Genomic DNA, 22,892 nt, shown 5'->3' on the forward strand with positions numbered 1-22,892 from the left:
TGAGTAACCTTGAACCCACACAAAGTCTACAATAAGAACTGAAATGAGCCTTGAGATAGAAGTAAAAGAAATAAACCAAGACTAATGACAATTTAATGGTACTTTAATCCAACAAATTTTGAGTAATGCCGACTAAAGTGTTGATAATAGTAAATATTGAACAATTAATTTAGTTAATTATTTGACTTTTTAATGATCAGTTTCCACTTGATTGCAATTATACCCACTTATTTTTCGCCTGGTTGTCAAACTTTATTAATAAAAAAAAGAATACGTTTGTGTAGCAGTTAAAAAGATTAGGCCCCATACAGAGTTTAAGTTGAAGCTACAGATCACTTTAAAATCTGTACAAAATGCTAAATATTTAATTGCTGATCTGTTCATTTTTTCCCCACCAAACATCTTTACTTTCATTTGTCATTCTAAATATTGGTGCTTACACAAACGTAAGTTGTGAAATGTCTTCAAGCCTTGGTAAATATTGAAATATTCATTATTCTTACCATATAAGGTCTCTTTAGATAAAATGTGTAAAACACACCATGTAAACAGTAGCCTTTACATCCCGTAATGATTAAAATAAACAGGGCAAATTCATCGGTCTGTTTTGTGCTGCTTCTACATAACCAAACAATACAGATTGAAGACTATCTGCCAAATCCATGTCAGCATTCCATCAATGGTGTGGGTGGGTGAAATTCACTTCCTTCTTTGACCAGGCTGCATGGTCGATGGCAAGTTTGGGCTTTTGAGATACTGCATCCAGATGATCAATAGAGACGAGACCAGAAGGTCGATGCACACAAGTGACCCTACAGTCTAACCATCATGAAAAATATATTGGACCTTATGTTTGCAAAATAGCATTAGATATAAGGGAACTGCTATTTACAGCCTTAAACAAACAAATATGTATTACCACTAGATGTAACTAAATGCTAAATGTAAATGACTCCCTTTATTTATATAATACTTAACTAGCATTACCTTAGCAGTGCAATGTCAACCAGCTAATTACTACATATGACAAATAAACGTAAAACTTTCTTTCGGCTTCTCTCATTAGGGGTCGCCACAGCGCATGTTTGATTTGGCACGTTTTTACACTGTATGCCCTTCCTAACACAACCCTCCCCATTTATCCGGCTTGGGACCGGCACTAAGACTTGTGCAACCCTAATGCTGGGGTTGGTTCCCTGACCGGGGATCGAACCCGGGCCACAGCGGTGGGAGCACCGCATCCTAACCACTACACCACCAGGGAACCTTTACTACATATGGCAAATATTGACTAATATTCCAGAATCTACAACAGTAGTTATGTGGCATTAATAGCTATAGTTTCTCAGTTCTGTGGATCATTAAATCATCTTTAGTAACTGCTTTATCGTAATCAGGGTGAAAGGAACACAATGTTTTAAACATTCACACTTAAGGGCTGTTTAGAGTTGCCAGTTTACCCACTGACATGTTTTCGAAAGCAGGAGGAAAATATGGAGAATTAAGAGAAAAAGCCACATGGACATACAGCAGACTAGAGAAAAGGTGTGACTCTGCACAAAGTATAATGAGCTCAGGATAATATTATGTATAACTTAAAACAAACCCAGTTTCCAAATCGAGCTAACTTTAGACTATTCTATTATGTGATCCAATAACTAAAGCAGGGTCAGTAATTAAGCCTAACTATTATGAATAATAAAAACCAGCAGCTATGTTCACTGTAAAGTTGGCTAACACCAGGTTAGCATTTATATTATGTAACTTGACCAAAACCAGTGGCTGATTTTATTAAAAAGGCAGTTTTTTTAATAAAATAAATAAAGAGGAAAACTTTATTATGTAATCAAAAAAGGGTGAAAATGGTATGCCGAACCTTTTTATTTTCATCCAGGTCTAAAAAACATTAACATAATAATTTATTGAAAAAATATATCTTCAGTGAGTGAAACAGTTTTGGTACCATAGAGCCATATTGTATGTATGTTTGTGTGTATGTGTGTATGTGTGTATGTGTGTATGTATGTATGTATGTACTTTAGGGCTGCAACAACTAAATGATAATAATCGATAATGAAATTTGTTGTCAACGAATGGCGTTATCGATTAGTTGGGCTGCTTAAGTTACGGGTTTTCGAGACAGTAAGAGAACAAACTGCGTTAATCCAATTTATAGGAGCATTTTATATTAAACGCAAGTCATAGGAACAAAGAAAACTACCCAGAAGTTATGCAAAGCGGAGATGTGTGGGATGGAAGGTGAAACATCCGCACGTTAAGCAAAAACTGTAGAATCCTCGTCATGTAAACTGTTTGTAACTTGTAGCCGTGCAATCAGCTTGCTCGTGACATAGTGATGGATTCAATTAAAACGGTGTGAACAAACACGAAATCTAAAAGCAGCAAATAACAGCAGCAGTAAACTATCACATTTTTAGTCACTGCTGTAGTTTCCAGTGATTGCTTATGCACCTCTATAACATTGCATTTTTATCCCTTTTTTTTATTAAGCCTTTTACCCTGCTGTGTTTCTCCATTTCATTCTCTTTATAGCATTTGTCTACTAGAACAGTTAACTGATCTGTGTTCAAACATGATTTACTGCGGCTTTACTACGTTCACATGCTTGTTTTGATTTGTGTATGTTTAATTTATGCATATATCATTTCATTATTATACAAAATTAAATTAATTATATACTCTAGATGCTTATATCTTAACAAATAAACAAAATATCTGTGAATTTATTGCACAAATAATTGTCAAAACAATGTTGTATTATATTTTATATTGATTTCTAAGCCTGGTAGTCAACTTGCCATCTGCAAAATACAATACAAATACTGATTTACACAAATTTCTTTACCTTGCATACTCAAGTGCTGTTTTAAAAAATATAAATATTATTATTTATTTTTGCTTTTTGTACAGAAAGAAAAACCCCCAGCATGAGTGAGTTTGTTAAAGGAAAAATCCCCCATACACTTCTCAACAAGCAGCCACTGTAAGGTTTAAAATATCTAAATTAAAGATAGTTAAACACAGTGGTGGGCGGTCAGGGCCAGTAAAACCCTCTTTGCTGGCCTAAACACTTTAAGAAGCCCTGACCTACATTTACAACCGAAATTCTAATATTTGTTCCATGAAATTGTATTTATTTATTCCCAAATGTTTATTCTCTTCATTTCCTAGTGTTTCTCTTGGCTGCACTGCTTCCAGTACGTGTATGTGGATGTTAGATTTCAGCCTCTGTGTGCTGCCATGTCAATCTAATCTGACCAGGGCCTTCAAAGTCTGCACTACTGGCCTTTTTTTTAACATTGTCTCCTTAATAAATAGCTCTTTTTAGCTAGCTAGCTCACTAGCTAGCTGGCCCAGAGTAGCATCAGCATTTTTCTGTCCTCTGATTGGTTAGAGTCTGAGTTAGACTTTTTTATGCCTACAGAGGAAGAGAAATTGATTTGGTCTTGGACATACTTAAAAATACATTTTCAAGAGAAGCTAGTCATCGTGAGGAGAGGTCGGCGAACCCCGAAGCTAGCTAGCGTGTCTCAGCCCGGGAAAGTGTTTGTTCACCACTTCCAGAACAGTGATTACGAGCAGTACCACTGAATTACAGCCTCTGAGGAGCCGTGCAAATTATGAGTCTGCATCTCTGGTGAGTAGGTTGTATTTTATTTACATTTTTATGTTTTTGTCATGTTATTAGAAAAATATTGATTCTGAACTGCTCCAGATGATGTAGCTGCACAGTTGCGGTTGTAGTGAGAAATTTCCCCACTGTGGGACGAATAAAGGTATATCTTATTGTAGAGGTTTGGAGTCTTAACTGGGTTTCTTGCTTTAGTAAAATGGTATTCACTCTCCACATGCAAAATACCTCTCTCTCTGTAATGCCACGCGTTGTTATATTGTGTTTTTGTATAGTATTGATGGTTTCTAAAATTGCGACTTGATAGTGGTGGTATTAAGAGGTGGATTAAGTCAGGTAAGTCCCCACTGAAGGCCCAGATACCAAATGCACGGCCCGTCACTGGTTATACACAATATGTGGCTTTTGAATTTTTTTTAAGTATACTTTTATACATTAAAACCCCAATTCAGTGTATATTATAGTTATTGGTTATTTATAGTTTTAATAAGCAAAACATCTAATTAAAAACAAATAATTTTTATCCGATGAATCGAGAAAAAAAATTGTCTGACTAATCGATTATCAAAATAATTGTTAGCAATACTAATGTATTTATTTATTTATTTAAATTCAATATATTTTAACTTGGATGTGGTTGTACCTTGACGTGTTTAAAGCAGGAGTATCTCCTTGTGTTGGGTAAGGAAAATAGCGAAGCTCCAGTATCTCAGTTTCCAGACTGGTTCCTGTAAAATCGGTCTGCTCTAGCATCCTAAATGATCAGTACACAACTGTCAGTATATGTCTCCTCCAATTCATCACATCACACCCTGAAGTGAAATAGCTTTCCTCATTTGAAGCTCAGTTCCAAGTGACTTCCCTATAACCCCTCATTCCTGACAGAGACTCACTTGTTGCTCTGTCAACACAGTGCTTCTGAATATTGTAGCACTTGACTTGCTCTAAGCTGGCAATTGAGCACGTCTGAACTATTAGTGCTGCTGTGCTGCAGGAGGCTTGGCTCACTTATCTTCCTCAATGTGAGATAACATCCATATTCAGCAGCCAACACCTTGCTGTGAGGCCTGGGTACTGATGAAAGAGAAGAGCACTACGTGCAACACTCTAATGTGCTTAAAAACTTCTCCTGATGAATGTCAGAAACAGAGATTGAGCCGGAAAGAGTGGCATGCTCGGGGACCAGAGGAAGATTGAAGCGGAGCAGATGAAGACAATAATAGTCGCTGGGCAGACAGGGCACAAAGTTGGTCAAGAGACAAGTGGTGGCGTAGCACTCTTTTTTTTGCATTCTGTCCTTAAGCTTCAGGGATCTCTGCTGTCAGTCTGATTAGCTGCGAATTGCATGTGTATTGCATCCAAAACAAATTGAAAATATATTTCAACCCTCAATGTGTGGAGGTTCAAACCAACACTTCTGATATATGAATGTCAACACCAGTACAAAAGAAAACTACAGGAACACCTAGAAACAGGGTACAACATACAAAGCTGGTGTTTAAGTGTTATGAGCTGATGTGAATGTTTGACTTTCAATTTGAAGTACAGACAGCATTTAGCATGTGCTTAAAACCGTATCAGGATACAAGCCAGATGTGGACTCAGCAAGTGAGACCAGCTGTAGAATTCACTGTGTGGACAAAAGTTTGTGGAAACCTCACATTCAGTCCCCATTTGCTCTTATAATAACCCCCATTATTGTCAAAAGTGAACATGTCAAAACTGTATCCACAGTGTCAATATTTTGGTGCATTCTGTTTGCACCGATCATCCTTGAGAGGTTAATACAACTTGACTGGAGTCCACCTCCCACAGTTAACAGTGCATGTCAAAGCGCAAACCAAGCCATGAAGTCCAAGGAATTGTCTGTAGACCTCGGAGACAGGATCGTATCAAAGCACAGATCTGGGGAAGGGTACAGAAAAATTTCTGCAGCATTGAATGTCCCAATGAGCACAGCATGGTTGAGTATGTTTTTTTACTAATAATAAACACATTTGCATAAAGCATCCATATTTGCCAATGGCTATGGTGCGTATGAAAAACTTGATAAGTATTAATTATAAACATATTATGAATGTGCAATTAAGGTCACGAGTTCAGTGTGAAATATTTAAAGAATTAACAAACTCACTAATAAAAATAATGTGTTAGTTAAGAACATAAATTCTTAACACTGATATTAAGTGTAGCTACAGAGCAATTCTGAAGCTTTACATTGCAATATTATAAAATCCTTACAGTCCAGAAAGCAATTTACTTCTTCGATTTACTTAAATCTTTTCACCAATTTAGCTTAGAATATAAAAATCTATATTGAATTTAACAACTGTCGAGAGAATAAGGTGATTTAAGCAAAAAAAAACCCTAAAGGTGAAATTAGACTGGAAATGTATTCACTTGACCCTTCTATTGATTAATACAGACTTGGAGAAGTCCATAAAGTTATGAAAGCTGAATAATAAGTTTGCAATGTTTGAAAACTCTAGAATTAAGTTTTTTTTTATCTTAGCTGCTTTGCTATGGCATGGTATGGTATGGTATGGTGTGGTGTGGTGTGGTGTGGTATGGTATGGTATGGTGTGGTGTGGTATGGTATGGTATGGTGTGGTATGGTATGGTATGGTATGGTGTGGTGTGGTATGGTATGGTGTGGTGTGGTGTGGTGTGGTATGCAGATTAAAACCTAATTTAATGTACATAAATGTATTATGTGAACTATTATATCTAATATGTGATGAACACTTAATGCATAAGTGTTGGCAGAATTGTTGAAACAAGCTGTTCTTTGTGTAAAAAGGATGAGCTACGTGTCTGGTAGCTGGCCGCGATGAGGTGATCAGATGCGGTGACAAATCTATGGGTACTGCATAATCAAAAGCACACCGCAAAAGATTTCAAAGACTAAAAAAAAAAAAGACTTTAAGGGAAAGACAGAAATGTGATGGTGAAACAAGCCAAAAGCGTATAAGACTGATTTTTCATCATGTGCGTGTAATGGTGGAGGAGGAGAGGAGGGATGCTCTTCCTCAGAGACACCGAAAGAGAAACGCGCACCATCTATAATCATTTAGCAGCGAAAGCAGAGAAATGAACGCACGAGAAGTGCTTGCACTGTCCTCCTTGTGTCAGGATAACCAGATTAGAGACATCCACGGCTGCTCCTCTTTCATCTGAAACCTCTGCGTTTTTTTCACATCCCTCTAAATCACCCTGAAGCTTTTCACTATCTTACCATCCCTCCTTCTCTCTCTCTCTCTCTCTCTCAATTTTTTTCTTCATCCCCCTTTTTAATGGATTTCAATTCTGTTAGTTATGTCTTTTTTTCACTCATCATGTCCTCTCTCTCTCTCTTTCTCTCTCTCTCGCTCTCTCTCTCTAACTCGCACACATTTCAGTGTCAGTCTATCTAGTGTCAGTGTGTGCATTTTGATGGCCATCTCAAGGTTCATCCCCCCTTGTCAAGTGTAGAGGCAGGTTCTTCGCACACATCTGTGTGTGGGTGTGTGTATGAGTGACTCTAAGTGAAAGACCATAATACCACAGGTGGCTCAGGAGTGGGTCCACACTACATTATGGGGTGATAGAGCATAAGTAATTTTCCTCTTTCGCTCTCGCTCCGTATCCTGCTCTCTCGTTTCACTCATTCGCTTCAGGGGGCAATTATTTCAGTCTCGACAGACCTCTCCTTTCAACTTTTTGATGTGGACTTCTCATGTAGAACAGGCTTTCAATCTCTCTGCTTTCATTACAACATTAACATTGTCTATCGGTTAAGTTCTTTCCTCCTCCCAATCCCTCTTATGTTATCTTGCGTTACGTCTTACCTGGTTTCCAGTGTATTCTATTCTTAACTTATAAACTGTATTCTACGCGAATGTTCCGCAAATGCTCCAATGTGCTCATCCTGCCACCTGTTTGTGTAGCCCTGAGACTCCACAGTAGTAGTCGTCTGATTTACAACAGCAAATGAAAAGTTTTCCACAGCAAAACACATGCTAGTTTCAATTAATAATATACTAGTCATTCGGGAAAATATTTGGTTTGATTTACATATTACATGTATTTGTGTTTAATGTGATATTTACATGTATTTATGTACAGTATAATGGGATATTTACATATCACATTACACTTCATGCCAGCTTTATTGGTACTCCCAGTGTTTACCAGCTACCTCACTACTTCCTTCTAAGTGTCTTGTCTCCATCGACACTTAATGACAGTTACAGGATATTTTTTTATGAATGATCAGCAGCTTACATTTGTCTTGTCAGTGGATCAGACCATAATGTACATATTTTGTATGTGGGCCAGTGATACTTCCCCTGCTGCCTATAATTAATTATAGTTTAGTTCATATCTCTGCCTACTGCTCTATGATATTCATCATAATCTAAGAACCCCCACCAACTACAAATAGCCCAGCCTCCATGCCTCCAACCAGACAAAACTAAAATACTTATCCTGTCTACTGCTTTGAAACAGCTGCCATAAACAGCAACAATGGAATAAAACAATGAGCAGAGCACTAACTGTCAGGCTTTCCCATCTCAGCGTTAGGTGGGGGGTTGCTCAACGCTGATCAGGTTGATGACAAGCCAGTGGGGAAATGAGGGAGATGAGGCAGATTGAGGGCAGCAGGGAGCATCTAATCCAACTCCCACCTCACTGCCTAATACTCACACCACAGTAGATTAAGGAAACAGCGGTAGAGTAGATTGTCATTTGGTATGCCACTGCACAAGAAAATCGAATCGAGTCGCCCTGCAGATGCAGGTGATGACTGATGTACAAGATAACATGGCTGACAGAAAATTTCCCAATCAAGGTGAAAGAACAAATTCGCTATTCTGGATCACAAAGCTTTTGATGCAACAAAGCAGAATCTCCTTAATGCCAAGTGTCCGTTTTCTAATCTTTTCTGAACAGGCCTGCGTAAAAAGAAGGATTTATAATGGCATGACCTACTTTATGCAAAATCAAAACTATTTCTGTCCAGTGGCTATAAAACTTTAACACTGTGACAAAGTGTGGGACCTTCATATGCAACTGTTTCCCTACAGCTTTTTTGTTTCACAGAAAACTTCTTTTTCCCATCATGCAGCTGTTTACTACCGCAGCTTACAATGATCATATTTGTCTCATGTGCTAAATGTTTTATTGTTTATTTAATAGCGTTTCTTTATTTCTCAACCTGAACGCATCATAAGGTTAATTTCTTAAAGAAACTGCACATCTACCTATTTATATTACAAGAAGAAAACACAATGCCATTTTCTCTTTGCTCATCATTAATTAAATGTATAAATAGTTTCTCAATAAGCTATTCTATCCATCTTTTTTTCTTTGCAGCCATTTTTGGAACGCTTACTAATTTGCCATTCCGACACAATCCCATACACATAGTTACTGACCTGCAAGCAAGTTACTGACCTGCAAGCAGAAATGTTCGGTTTTTAACTCTTAAAATTAAAATATAAACTTAAATAAACTTGACTCGGTTTACATGTCTCCATTAAAAGCATCACTGACATTGTGATATTAACAAACTGACTTGATTTGAATTGTATCTCTTTCACTGATAATAGTAATGGTTTGACAAACCGTGATATTCACTGTGAGATGAAATCAGTTTTAGATGTTGCCTGGATTTACTGCTGCATTTGGGAAACTGGCTCCTTACACAATAAGAAAGCCTGGATAAAGTTTAAAAGTCAATACAAAAGTTTCTATATTTTGGTGAATTACATTCATATTTTTTAAGTATAATTATTTTATCCAAGTATAATACAGGCATGCGAACTCTAATTTGGCTAACAACTTTCAGACATTGCATTTTTCAGCATTTTGATTTTAAAATGCTTTCTGCCTTTTTCTAAAACTTGCTTATTTTTGTTTTATGTATACAATCATAAGATTTGTGTCATTTCCATCAGGCATTTATTAACTTTTTTTTTCATTAAATTCATGCAGTTAGAAGTGTATAGTCCAGCATTCATTCTTTCAGACATTGTTATCAAGTAATGTTAAAACAGTGTTATTAAATGGGTTTTTAGGCAAAAATTGTATAGAAGAAAAAAGAAAAAATCATAAAAATGAATGTAAATGTAGACCCAGTCATCAAGGCGTGACATGAAATATTATGGGTTGGGGAATAAAAGCTGATGTTTAAAAAATATAAACAATTCAAGTGAATGTATAGGGAAAAAAATCACCACACATGCTTGCATATTTTGTGTGTGAGTGAAAAACCCCACAAATATTCTATAGAGCTGATCTTTGTTCTTGCATTTCAGTCTTGTGATCTCTTAATGATCGCACCAGTTAGACGACTTGAGATCCTCAGCAAATGTATTTAATATATCTGCTGCTCAAGATGAAGTATATGTTTTATTGATATTCACAGTTTGTAGCTTCTTTAAATGGATATCAGTATCTTTCTGACCATTTTCCCCCTCATCGGTCAGAACTAACACAGTCACACTGACACAATCACTACCTTTCAACTTTCTCTCATTCTTTTTACAGACTATCAATTTCTAGACACTCTTCCTCCCTCCCCCTCTCCATCACTCTCTGCTGTCCCGACTCTCTTCAAAGATGCACAGAGTCACCATGGATAATGAATATTAATCAGGCCTGAGGCAAAAAGAAACCAGAATCAGAACAGAGACGTGTAGATTGGCAGACCGGGGCACACACTGTCATGTCTCTGCTTCATAGCCTTCATTAGTACAGGGTTATATGCATCATATGTACACATACTTATACACACACACACACACACACACACACACACACACACACACACACACACACACACACCCCAGTGGGTTAGATTGTTAGTTGCTGTCAGCAGGAGTATGCTTTATTTGTGTGGACTGATGTACACACAAATACACACACACGCATGCTAACTATTCCCTTAGGACTCAATTTGACACAGCATCACGTCACACACTGCAGTGCTCAATCACACACATTGTTCCTCTTCACAGCAGACATACACACCATACATATATTAAAAAAAAAAAAATATATATATATATATATATATATATATATATATATATATATATATATATATATATATATATATATATATAGTATAAAATTCACTATATAATATATGCTATTATATGTGCTACGCATTGTAAAGACAAATAAATAAATAAACTAATTATGAAATATATGTATCTGTAACTCATCTGTACCAGCATATAATATCTTAATAAAAAATATCTTAATAAATATAATTATATAACGATAGTGTTTCGTATCATCAATCCATGCAAAACTCTCAAGTCAGGTAACGTGTACTTACAATATTTCGATTCACAGCTATAGAGAAATAAACAATTAAAAAGAGGTTTATTTTCTACTCAAAGCATAATCAACAATGCTATAAAAACGTGTAATCCATTTTCATTCATACTTTATCAACATATATAATGAAAGTTAGGAACATTTATATATAGTCAAGTCGAGAGGCTTTTATTGTCATTTCTACTATACACAGTGGTACACAGTGAAAACGAGACAACGTTCCTCCAGAACCCTGGTGCTACACTAAACAATATAGAGCTACAACACATAACATTAAGTGCATCGAGTGCAACCTAGTGCAAACAGTGCAGACGAAAAAACAGTACAGACAGACAATGCAGACCGAAAGAAACAGTACAGACAGACAAGACAACACAAGACAGTGTGGGAAAATATATGTAACACAAGATAGCACCGACCAGTAATCCTAATGTATACTCTGAATATACAGTACTGTGCAAAGAGGACTATAAAAACTATAACCGAGAGTATATGTAAACAAACACAATGCAGTGCAAAAACAGCAGTAGCAGCAGTCAAGAGGTGCAAAAAACAGCATGTAAACAGTGTAATACGGTTAAGTATAAATAATTATAAGTGGTGGTGGAATGGATTGAGATGAGCATTGAGTGTGTGTTAAGTTCAGGTTGTACAGTTCGGTAACACACAGTTGAGTGAGTGAGTGTGTGTGTGTGTGTGTGTGTGTGTGTGTGTGTGTGTGTGTGTGTGTGTGTGTGTGTGAGATACAGTTTATTTATACAGATGACACGTACAGTTATATATAAACTCATTCTGCTAACGTCCAATACAAAAGTCATCCAGTGACCAGAAACTCATCTCTTTTCCCATCTCTACTTCTCCATTCCCATTCTGCCGAGCCTTACTTTACCACATTTACCATACATGTGCTTTTACACTAGACTGGCTATTCCACAATACCAGTGCCCCAATGTGAGTGAGTAGGTGTTGGGGGCTTTCCAGAGACCCCATGAGTCTTGTCACCTCTGTTCCGCTGCAGCAGAGCCATGCTGCCCAAGCAACTGTGATGCCAGGCGCACACCGTTCTGCATTTGCATTTAAAAAGGTGACATTTGGGGCTAGAGAGGAGGGAAAAGGGAGGGAGTGAGGTGCTTGACGTCCTCGTGTTCAACACAGTGACAGCACAAGACAATGAGAAGCAAGGAAAAGCAGCATGACGCTTCTTTGTCCTTCCTTATGTGAGTGAATGGAATCAATTAAAGCCACTCATTATTCTGAGTTCTCCACTAGGACCCAAGTGATATGTAAATTATGTCACTGATACATATGCTGATCCCAAGAAGCTAATATTTTAAGGCAACCAGTTATATCAACTAAAATAATTTTTAAATATATGAATAAAAATAAACAGCAGTCATTTTAGTTCAACCATAGCCAATCCAGCAGCTCTGAGGAAACTGGAGAAGAATTAACATACAAACACTACAGTACAGGATAATTACCATTGATACACTCAACACAGACAATAACTCGAGCTCAAAAATCATTTCGATAATCCAGGTCTTCCATACCGCCAAAGTACATCACTGTTCTCGGGGGAGGGTGTTTAGTTTCCCGGTGGTAGGAAGAGAAGGAAGGCTCAGAAACACCACTGATGAGCTCGTTAACTCTGCAAGGGGTCCTGCATGGCCGGGGTGAGCTCAGCAAGTGCAATGTGCAAAAATGAAGAAACAAGCAGGGTGTATGACTTGTGCCATCTATCTGGATTGCGCAAAGATCTGGCCTCGCAAAAGGCCAGATCCAAAATTCTGATATTATGTTTATGAGCACACAATTATACCAGTTGTGTTTGGACTGAGCTCAGTGAATATACAAAAATACACTCACTCAGAAAACATTGGAAACACCATATTTGGAAGGCATGTATACAGTATGTAAAAAAATGTATACACTAACATACCAACTGTAGCCCATCTGGACACATCTGGTCTGGCCAGATGTGCTCCTATGTTGATCCCTTTTGCATGATGGATGGGGATGAGCAGGGCTGACAAATTGTACACAGTAACAGATGGGCTACAGTCGGTTCCTCTAGACCTACAAAGTGACCTATATGGTAGATTTTACCTCATAGAAGTGCATCTGGGTGAATATAATTTCACAACAATACCTGTGTAAAAATACAGAACAGTACAGAAAGTAGATTAAGCGAACACAGCATATTTGGACCATGTGCTCCCTCGGGCAGTGGGAACTTCCCAGCATGGGGTCCATTTATATGGGCCTTGCTTTAATCACATCACACAGAGCCAGCGCTCTCTACACTAATTAGACTGTATTGAATTCAATATCAACAAGTTTCATTGAAATGCTGGAAGCAATCCAAAATCCACAAGAAAGCTCTATTTAATAAAGCTTTTTATTTTCATTTCACATTATGGCACTTACTATATGAGTAATATGCAAAGATAAATAATCATCTAGTATTAAAAACGATGAAATGCTGACTGAATCAATGAAAGGTTATTTTCCTACTACCTTATTTTCCAAAAATATCTATTTTCTGATTATTAACCCATGATACAAATATATGTTGTTTGTGAACGAAAGGTTGGTCGTATGATCATCTATACACATCATTTATGTGTCATGTTTGCCACTGACTCACTATCTTCCTTTGTTCTCACTGTTTTAAGATAACAAGACAAAAATACAAGCTATTTTTTGTTAAACAACAAAACCTTTCATTTTCCATCACTATATCAACAATTACAATTTGCTTTATTAGTATATTTACGTGGCTTATACATAACACTAGTCCCTTTGAATGATCTACTACTACACATATTACTGTAGATCAAACACATTATTATACAAATGAGAACTGCCCTGCAGCTGAAAGTACAGTCAGAGCTTCTGTTAATAACACCATTGTGGTATAAAATATAATAAACCAATGCCACTGTATATACTGATATAACAAATGTGTCTTAAGGTCCTAAACCTAAGGTTAGGTTTTGGTGTGTCTGTCAGCAATGATTTGGGAAATGTTACTAGAAATCAGAATTTTTGTAGAGAAAAACAGGATTATATACTGGAATAACAGGACATGTAACACTTTTTCAATTATAATAGTCAACTTGCTCAAAGCATAATCACAAGTAATTGTCAGAATGACATCAGAGTTCAGAAAATGTCTTTAGTTCAACCATAGTTAAAATCACTGCCTGCATACTGAAAAGGTAAAGCAAGCTTACTCAGTAGTAATTCCATGACTTTATCCAGGAAGCAAAATAAACCTGATCAAAGACTCAGGTTGAGTCATACAATGTGTCTACCGGAAAGTACAGATTGCATCAATGCAGAGAAGAATGATGACATAATGTTGATAATGCTTTTCTGCTAAAGTGCTACACGTACACAAATACGAAAAAAAAAAAAATTTTGTGGACAAATAATCCTAAGAATCGTATTTGCTTTTTTTAACATCCCATTCCACATTCAGTCACCATTTGGGAAATTCAGATACTGGTGTAGGGTGAGGAGGCCTGGGGTGCAGTCAGCGTTTTAATTCATCCCAAAGGTGTTCAACAGGGTTGAGGTCAGACATCTACTGTATAGCAGAACCACTCATGTAATCCAGGTAAAGCATATCTTACTGGAGTTTGCTTTGCACAAGGGCATTGTCATACTGGACAAGTTTGGGTCTCCTAGTTCTAATAAAGGAAAATTTGTAATTACCACATCCCAAGACATCCATTGCAATTGTTTCCTAAAGGTTTGTGGTAACATTTTTGGGCAGAACCACATATGTTTGGAAAGGTTAGGTGCCCCAATACATTTTCCAAATAGTGTATCTTCCATGAATTTTAATTCTATCTATTTGATACCGGTTTTTAATTAAACATTCCTAACTGTCATGACTTTATTGACAATTCTCTCACATCCCAACTCTTCACACAAACTTCTTTTAGAAAATACATTTCCTGGATTCCCCGAGCATAAATAAAAAAACAACCCAAAATATATCCAGTTCCGGCCAAGGAAATACAAACACACATCATGCATTCCCACGGCCAATCAGCCTCGAATTAAACACTGAAAAGAGGCAGCAGAGGATCCACTGCAAGGTTGACTAATAACCAACCATGAAATAAGTTTTTTTTAAACAAACCACTGGATGGCTCACTATGAGGCTCTATTACCCAATAATAAGAAACCCATCATTTTATATGTCTCTTGTGGAAGACAATTATACTTAATCAGGTTACTGCGCCCTCAATTTCACTCACTACGTTCCCAAGGCCACTTCCATCTGAAGAGCTAATAATGGACTGAGCTTCGGCAGGGGTCTCGTTTTACACGCAATAAATAATGCAGCAAATTTAGAGGTGTCATTCCTGTGTTCCTAAAATTCACACATTTTTATTGCCCACTTCAGGGGTATGGGAAAAGATGATGACAGAGCCAAAGAAAGAGGGGCAATCTGAAATAGAGAGAGAGAGAGAGAGAGAGAGAGAGAGAGAGAGAGAGAGAGAGATGGCACTATGTAGTCTCTGAGTAGATGGTGGATTATAGTGAGTAACACACCTATGTGAAATCTTAACAGCATCATACTAAATCCCAGACCAGGAAATACACAGTTCAGGGTTTCTTTCTCCACCACAGGATTTAATTTTTTTCAATCGAGACTCCCGCACACACAATCGTAGACACTGGGACTGCAGTTATGACTAATTCTATACAAAGTATTCAGCTTTTAAAATACATTCTATAACAAGCAGGTCATTTAAATGGGATTTTCAATACATGGAACAAAAATGCATATAAATTATGATTCAATTTTGCCTGTGATGATCTAGAGAAACTTCATTAGAGCTTGTTTTTATATGGATTCCCCAGCATTCCTTTCAGAGAAAGGACCAAATACATGTTTGTGAAAGATCTGGAATAATACTGTTACTTCAAGTTATATTTGGGATTCAGTCAGTGTCAGTGGGTATGCAGAAACCAGATATTTTGCAGAGTTAACATATATGTTTAAGTCAAACATGGTTTAAATTCTTATAGTCTAACTGACCATAAGAAAAGCTAGAACTACATGTAAACTAAAGACATTTCCAATCCTAGAATTGGGATTTTACATTGGGCTCCTAAAGGGCATTTGACTGAGTGTGTGGCTCTGACATGAGCGGCATAAGCAGCAGTTTGTGAAGAAGCGGTTGCTGGCTTCAAGTGTCTCTGAAGTTGTACATGTAGCCCTCACCATTCCTGGTTAGTGACTGTTGTGTAATAGAGTAGATCTATATCCAGAATTGGGAATGGGGTTAAAATAAAAGAATGCTGTCACAAGCTACAATTTCCACCTTAAAAAGGGCAGAAAGCGAATAATCTTTTAACTTTGGACTTTTTACAATATGAAAACAACAGATATTATAGCTGGAGAAAATAAGACTATTTGTTAACAATATGGTGCATTAATTTGGCTATAATATTAGTTGGTGTGCTATCAAACAGTTGATCTAGGATATTCTCTTTTTTTGCAATCTTGTCTTCCAGACCACCGTGTGAATTCCATTTGGCTTGATTAAGTCGCTGATTTAACGCTCACAAATTTGTAAGTTAAAGAAAATCATCAGGGCAATGCTGTGGGGGAGGAAGAAAATGGGCTGGATAAACATTCATTTTGCAATATCTTTATATTTCTGCACCTGATCCAGGCCACATGAAAATAAAATTGTCCCATCCCCACAGCTTTATGCTTCCTGGTGTCTGATACACTCCTTTAGTCTGCACTGATTCAGGTGGCTGAGACTGTAACAAAACTCAACATTGAATCCAATAGCCACAATCTAACCAAGACCAAAAAAATAATCTCATTGTGCTTCATATCCTTTATCCGTTTAGGCTTTATTGACTTCTTCCTCTGTTGGGAGAGATGTACAGGGCTTACCTTCATTAAGACAGATTCACTAAGCTTCTCTCGGTTGACGATCTTTACAGCGACTTTCTGACACGTTACACAGTGTATTCCCAGCTTCACCAGGCCTAAACAAAAGGAAGAGAGGCAAAAGCTATAAATTAATCAACAAAGCATTTAATAAAAATACAGTTCCACATAGCAAACACTTTCATAAGATTCACATTTAAATAACCCACGTTAATTCAATCTCGGTTTACAGTACGGTTGTAGCAGCTTCTCTTGTTGTTGATGGTCCCACATGGCAGAAAAAATATGCATACTTTCCATACACAGTTTATCCCAACCGCTTACACTTTGCTTCAGTGGATATTCTATTACCTGTGTGCCGTACACTTCTGCTGGAAATATAACAAGCTATAAGAGATAAGGCTTGTTATTAAATATTGTGTTGTTATTGCTATTTTATAACTAGGTTTAACTAGCAATAAATTGGCAATACATCAGAACCCTATTGATAATCATTTTAATTCTTGCCATCTTCTCATTCATGAATCATCATATTAATCTGCTTTTGTTTAGAACTTTCAATTTACTCTTGCGTTTTATGTCACAAAGTATGCAAGCTTCAAAGAACAAAAAAACCTACAAAAAATAAAAAACAAATTAACAATATTGGATAAACCACATGCAGGCAAATGCATATTCTAAATGAGGAGGAGGAAAACAACTGACTCAAGCACATGCATAGCTCAACTGAGTAACTTTGATAGAGTAAATATTAACATAACCTTTAGACTCCATCCACCAACATTTAATACATACCAAGAGAATGGAGATGGAATGTCATGAAACTTTATTGTGCTGTGATTGGTTCTCTTGATGGCGGTGTAAGAGGCTATCGTCTGTGTATCTTCATCTACATAACTCTTCATATCCTGATGAAACTAGCCAGACGCTATCTCTGAGCACACTACGCATTCCATTCCATCCTCCATACCCCTATATCAGCTATAGGGGCTCCTTGATCTCCACCTTTGCAGCAGCAGCATAGTTCTTAGGATTTGAAGAAGATCAGTGATTTACAAACCTGCTAACCTGAAAGAGAATGAGTGCCCTTGGAATTTCGTTTGTTACTGTGCCACTAACAACTTTGGTTTGCTATTAGGGATCAAAAATTACTTGTGGATTTTTGTCAAATATCTCTGTGTTCTATTGTTAAACGCTGCTCTCACCTGCCTCTATCCTGCTGTGCTAAAAGTGGACAAATTCTGGCCTCACGCACTCTAACAGCACCCCCCCAAAAACACACACACACACACACACACACACACACACACACACACACAGAGAAGAGTACACATCCAAGGACTTTTCCAGACAAAAATCTTTATCCTGAAAGCCTTGCACTCTACAACTGTTGAGCAAGCGTTTTCAGCAGAGGTGAAAGCCGCCGCAAAGATTTTTCTGCCTGCATCGTCTAGGCCCTAAGCGCTTAAATCAGCGTGTGCAGAGTATAGAGAGAGAGTTCATCGCCTGTGCTACACCAGATAATGAATATTTCATATCTTTATAATTACCACAGACACACGCATGTATTGCGGGAAACACAATAAAAGGAAGCCTACAGGGAAAAAAGGGCCACGATTTACAGCAATAGAGGATGAAGAGATGTACAGTACATGTGGATAATGAAGTGTAGAGACTACACTCCAACAAGCACAATAACACCCTGTCCAAACACACTCGGACGCTCGCGTATTTCTTTTAGGGGGAAAATGTGTTTTAGGAAAAGAATTAATAGTGTGAGAGAAGCAAGCTACAGATAATTAAACATAATAATAACTTCGTAAGAGTATGCGTTTGGGTTTGGAGGTGGGTGAAGTCATTAGAGTTTGTATGACATTCAGAGCAAAACCACCGATAAACTCACAATCTATTTCAATAGACCGCGAAGAAAAGGTGAACGATCGCATCTACCAGAATTTTATCAGTCTATCAAAATTCATGCTTTGCTTCTGTGCATAATACACTGATCGTACTCTATTACTGTGAGGAATTCCCATAAATATATGAGCTGTATTGTAATTGCATACCAATCCTATTGTATTTACAATATTGTATTAGTATTACAGTTCTACAAGCTCAACAGCACACTGAGCTCATTATGTGTGGCTAATAGAATTGCTTAACACAATTCCAAGTGATTATGCAAGCCTAGATTTGCCCAACCACAATCCATCAGTTTTTCACTTCACCACTGAAAAGTACTAAAGCTTCACGTATTTATTAGTTTCCTCTCCAATAATCTAACCAACCTCCATTGATAGATTGTAAGTGCTTGTTTGGATGTACTACCTACCAATTGCTCATTCGTATACCTAAAATCTGTAAAAAAAAAAAAAAAAAAAAAATCAATGGTCTGCAAACAAACCATCATATTTTTACCATATTGTCTCACATTTCCTCATAATAAAGAGGACTGACAGAAGACATAATGTACAGGGTGATTCTCAAACTGATATTTTTTACGTTTGTTCTTTTTTCTCTTCACCTCCTGACCTCTGGGTGTGTTTTCCCAAAGGTTTCCCAAAAACATTTGTGTAAAAGGATTGGTATTTCAAATGTGCTCTTTGGTGTGTGAGAGTGCCTGTGTACATTATGTGTGTCTGCAGTGCACTGCAATCCTATTCAAGGTGTACCCCCATTTACTATATGGTATATACCCAGTTAAGTCTTAAAGCCTTGTTCAAGGACCAGCAGTGGCAGTTTGGTATTTAAACCCACTGCCTCCTGATAAGAAGTTCAATGTCTTAACCACTGAGCGACCATTTCCGCTCTCATACTGGCGCTTTTCAGAGGATGACACAGGAGTTTTTCAGATTCACCACAAAGAATAAAGGTCTTTCTGAAGAATGAGAATTAATCTTGGTTCCATTGTCAAACTGTTCTAATCAGTCAACAGCATCATGTTTTTTGATGAGGTTTTGAAAGTATACAAGTCAGTTCCCATATGCTAAACTACAAACTCCTTGGACTCAGTTCCCATATGCTAAACTACAAACTCCTTGGACTCTTCATAATACAAACTTTGTTTTTCTTTTGTCCTGAACAATTATGTGTTTCAACAACAAGATGTTACTCAGCCAGTCAGTAAATGAAAGTGTTTGTAGGTCTGCCAATATCTAAGCATTCACAATTCCAACACAAAGCATTATCAAAAAGTAAAAGTGACACATTTTTCAAACAGAACAGCTCATAAGAAACCATTGTTGTGTTTTATATGGGGAAATATGACTTTGTGAACTAGTCTATAGGAGCAAACTTAGATTCTCATTCATGCACTCTCTAACACCAATACACACCAATGCGCGCACACACACATATCTCGCCTACACACTCAGACACTATCCCTGCTATGTTTGAGGAAGCAAAGAGGATCAGAGCAGCATGGAGGAATCGGACTGCATGACTGATCTGGCTGAGTGTGTCCTTCTCCTGCTGAGACAGACTGGGTTAAAGGAGCTGCTCAGCACTGCATGAGGCAATTCCAAGACTAAGAACCTTAGAGCACTGAGGGATTTGAAGCATGGTAAGACCGGCTGCTGACATCACCATCTTCACTTCCACTCTGCCCTGCTGCTGTGTCCTTGAGCAAAACTTAACCTGGAGTTACTCAAGCACTCTGCTTCAACTAAAGCACCATGTAGCAAACACATTAATTAGCGAAATGATGGTGTGCGCTTATTACTACCAGCTTCAGGCACTTTATATTCAAATTCAGGGTATCTTTTCCTCTGTTACTGCATCTTGCTATTGAGAAAACAAACAGTGGAGATGTGTAAGCTCAGATCTCTGTGCCTTCCCCTTCTCTGACCCTGAGACTAAATAGCCAGGAGAGAAGAAATTCAGAAGCGCAGATTAAACATTTTTGAATAAAAAAATCCCTGGGTTGCATATCTCTAATGCTCACAAGCTGTGGAACTGTGGAAAATACACATGGCAAACAAGAGTCCCAAATAATGAATGTTGAAATCACAAGAACCGAAAAATGATCAAAGTGCAACAACACATACAGCACAAACAAACCTTCATAAGGACATGCGAATGTTCTGCTACAAATTTGGTACGCATGACCTTTATGTAGTAGCCTGAGAAACTTCTTTACATGGTAAAATTCTTCAATTTTCTCTCTCTCTCTCTCTCTCTCTCTCTCTCTCTCTCTCTCTCTCTCTATTATATATATATATATATATATATATATATATATATATATATATATATATATATATATATATATATATAACTAAGCCATTATTTTAAAAAAGAAAGCAAAAATTACTTTAAAACTTCTTTATTATATTGTTACAAATTTAAATAGTTAAAGAAATACAGCAGAAAATAAAATAAATTAAACATTAAAGAAGAAGAAAAAGCATGTATGGGGAGGTTTTTTTCATGTAACTTCGTCAATCAAAAACATTTTTTGAACGACACTATTAGGATTGTCTACAACCTTATGATCTTAAACCATAGAAATGTTCCTACATATAGGTATGTATTAATAACATCCAGCTCTTGAATGATTGGCACCCTTATCAAAGATAGACAGAAAACCGGTTATAAGCAAAAGTCCTGGTGACAGGTAACCTTTGAGAGAACAGTTATTTATAATTGAATTAGCTCTAAGAAAATAAACCACCTTTTTCCAAAATATATTAGTTAACTAAACCATGTGTCGAAATTATTGCCAACCCTGTTTTTTATACATTACATAGCCTTCCTGTATACAGCTGGCTGTAATAAAGACATTTATACAGTGTGTTCAATCATTATTTCAGTTGCGAATCCGATGCCTAGATGAAAAGGGATACAAACATTTTTAAAAAGAAAAGAGGTACACTAGCAGACTCAGTCTCATCAGCTACACAAAACAGAGGGTTTCCTCCTCCACACCTCACTATATACCTCGACAGCAGTGATGCCAAACAGTCTTTGGCTGTCTAATCTTTTACTTTCACTCACCTCCCTAATCAATAGCATCAAAAGCTCTCCAGTCCACAGCAATATATTCATAATGAGAAAGTCCTGCTCCCTTTAGGCTGTGGAGTTCATTTAGAGGAGACCCCTGTCTGCACGGGTCTCCTGGCTTTAGCCTTCAAACCCACCAATGATTAATGACTATATGGTAAGGGTAATCCTTACAAGACCATGTTTTATTAGTGTGGATGTGGATTGAGGGTCTGTAGGAATGGGGGATAGTTGACCTAAAACTGTGTATCAGTTTGACTACAGTAGAAACACCAGTGTGGTTTATGTAGTGAGGTACAGAATGGGGACACTGTGATTAACAAAGTAGTGATGTGACACACAAGAGAGAGAGAGAGAGAGAGAGAGAGAGAGAGAGAGAGAGAGAGAGAGCGATTTGCTAAACAGACACTCTACAACCAATTCAGACTATTGTTTTTAGGAAGCAGAAGCACAAAAACACTATGTTTTATGTTTATATTTACAAACATATAGTATATGGACAAATATATCCCAAAGGTGTTCAGTTAGTTTAGGCCCAGGGCTCTACAGCAGGCCAAGATCTTCCACTCCAACCCATGTAACCCATATGTTCATGGTGGTTTCAGCTTGTTTTGTGAAGAGAGGCATTTTAATGCTGGAACAGTTTTGGGTCTCCTAGTTTAAGTGAAGAAAATATTTAATGCTACTGCATCCAAAGACAGTCTGTACAATTGTGTACCTCTGACTTTATGGTAACAGTTCGAAAAAAAAAACCCACATATGTCTGAAAATACTGTGTCCCAATACTTTTGTCCATATAGTGTACATTTGGAAAATGCTACCTTTATATTCTATAATATATAGGTCTATTGTGACAGTTTTATCAGCAAAGCTTAACCACTGACCCGGTTAGAACGAAAATATTGAGAATATAAATATGATATGTAGTAGGATTTTGTTATTTTTTTTCATCTCTGTCTCCTTTATTTATTTCCTTGGTTT

General features: G+C 37.2%; 1 protein-coding gene across 7 annotated transcripts in view; it reads right to left on the bottom strand.

Moving 5' to 3' along the window:
• brsk2a (BR serine/threonine kinase 2a) overlaps positions 1–22,892 on the bottom strand; it is a 177,943-nt gene that overhangs the window by 65,289 nt on the left and 89,762 nt on the right. For all 7 annotated transcript variants that reach the window (XM_046858873.1, XM_046858872.1, XM_046858871.1 and 4 more), the window contains exon 2: positions 16,914–17,008. In XM_046858873.1, coding sequence (XP_046714829.1) covers positions 16,914–17,008 — 95 coding nt within the window. The remainder of the gene's footprint in view (positions 1–16,913; positions 17,009–22,892) is intronic.

The sequence above is a fragment of the Silurus meridionalis genome, chromosome 10 (genome assembly GCF_014805685.1).
Source record: "Silurus meridionalis isolate SWU-2019-XX chromosome 10, ASM1480568v1, whole genome shotgun sequence".
NCBI lineage: Eukaryota > Metazoa > Chordata > Actinopteri > Siluriformes > Siluridae > Silurus > Silurus meridionalis.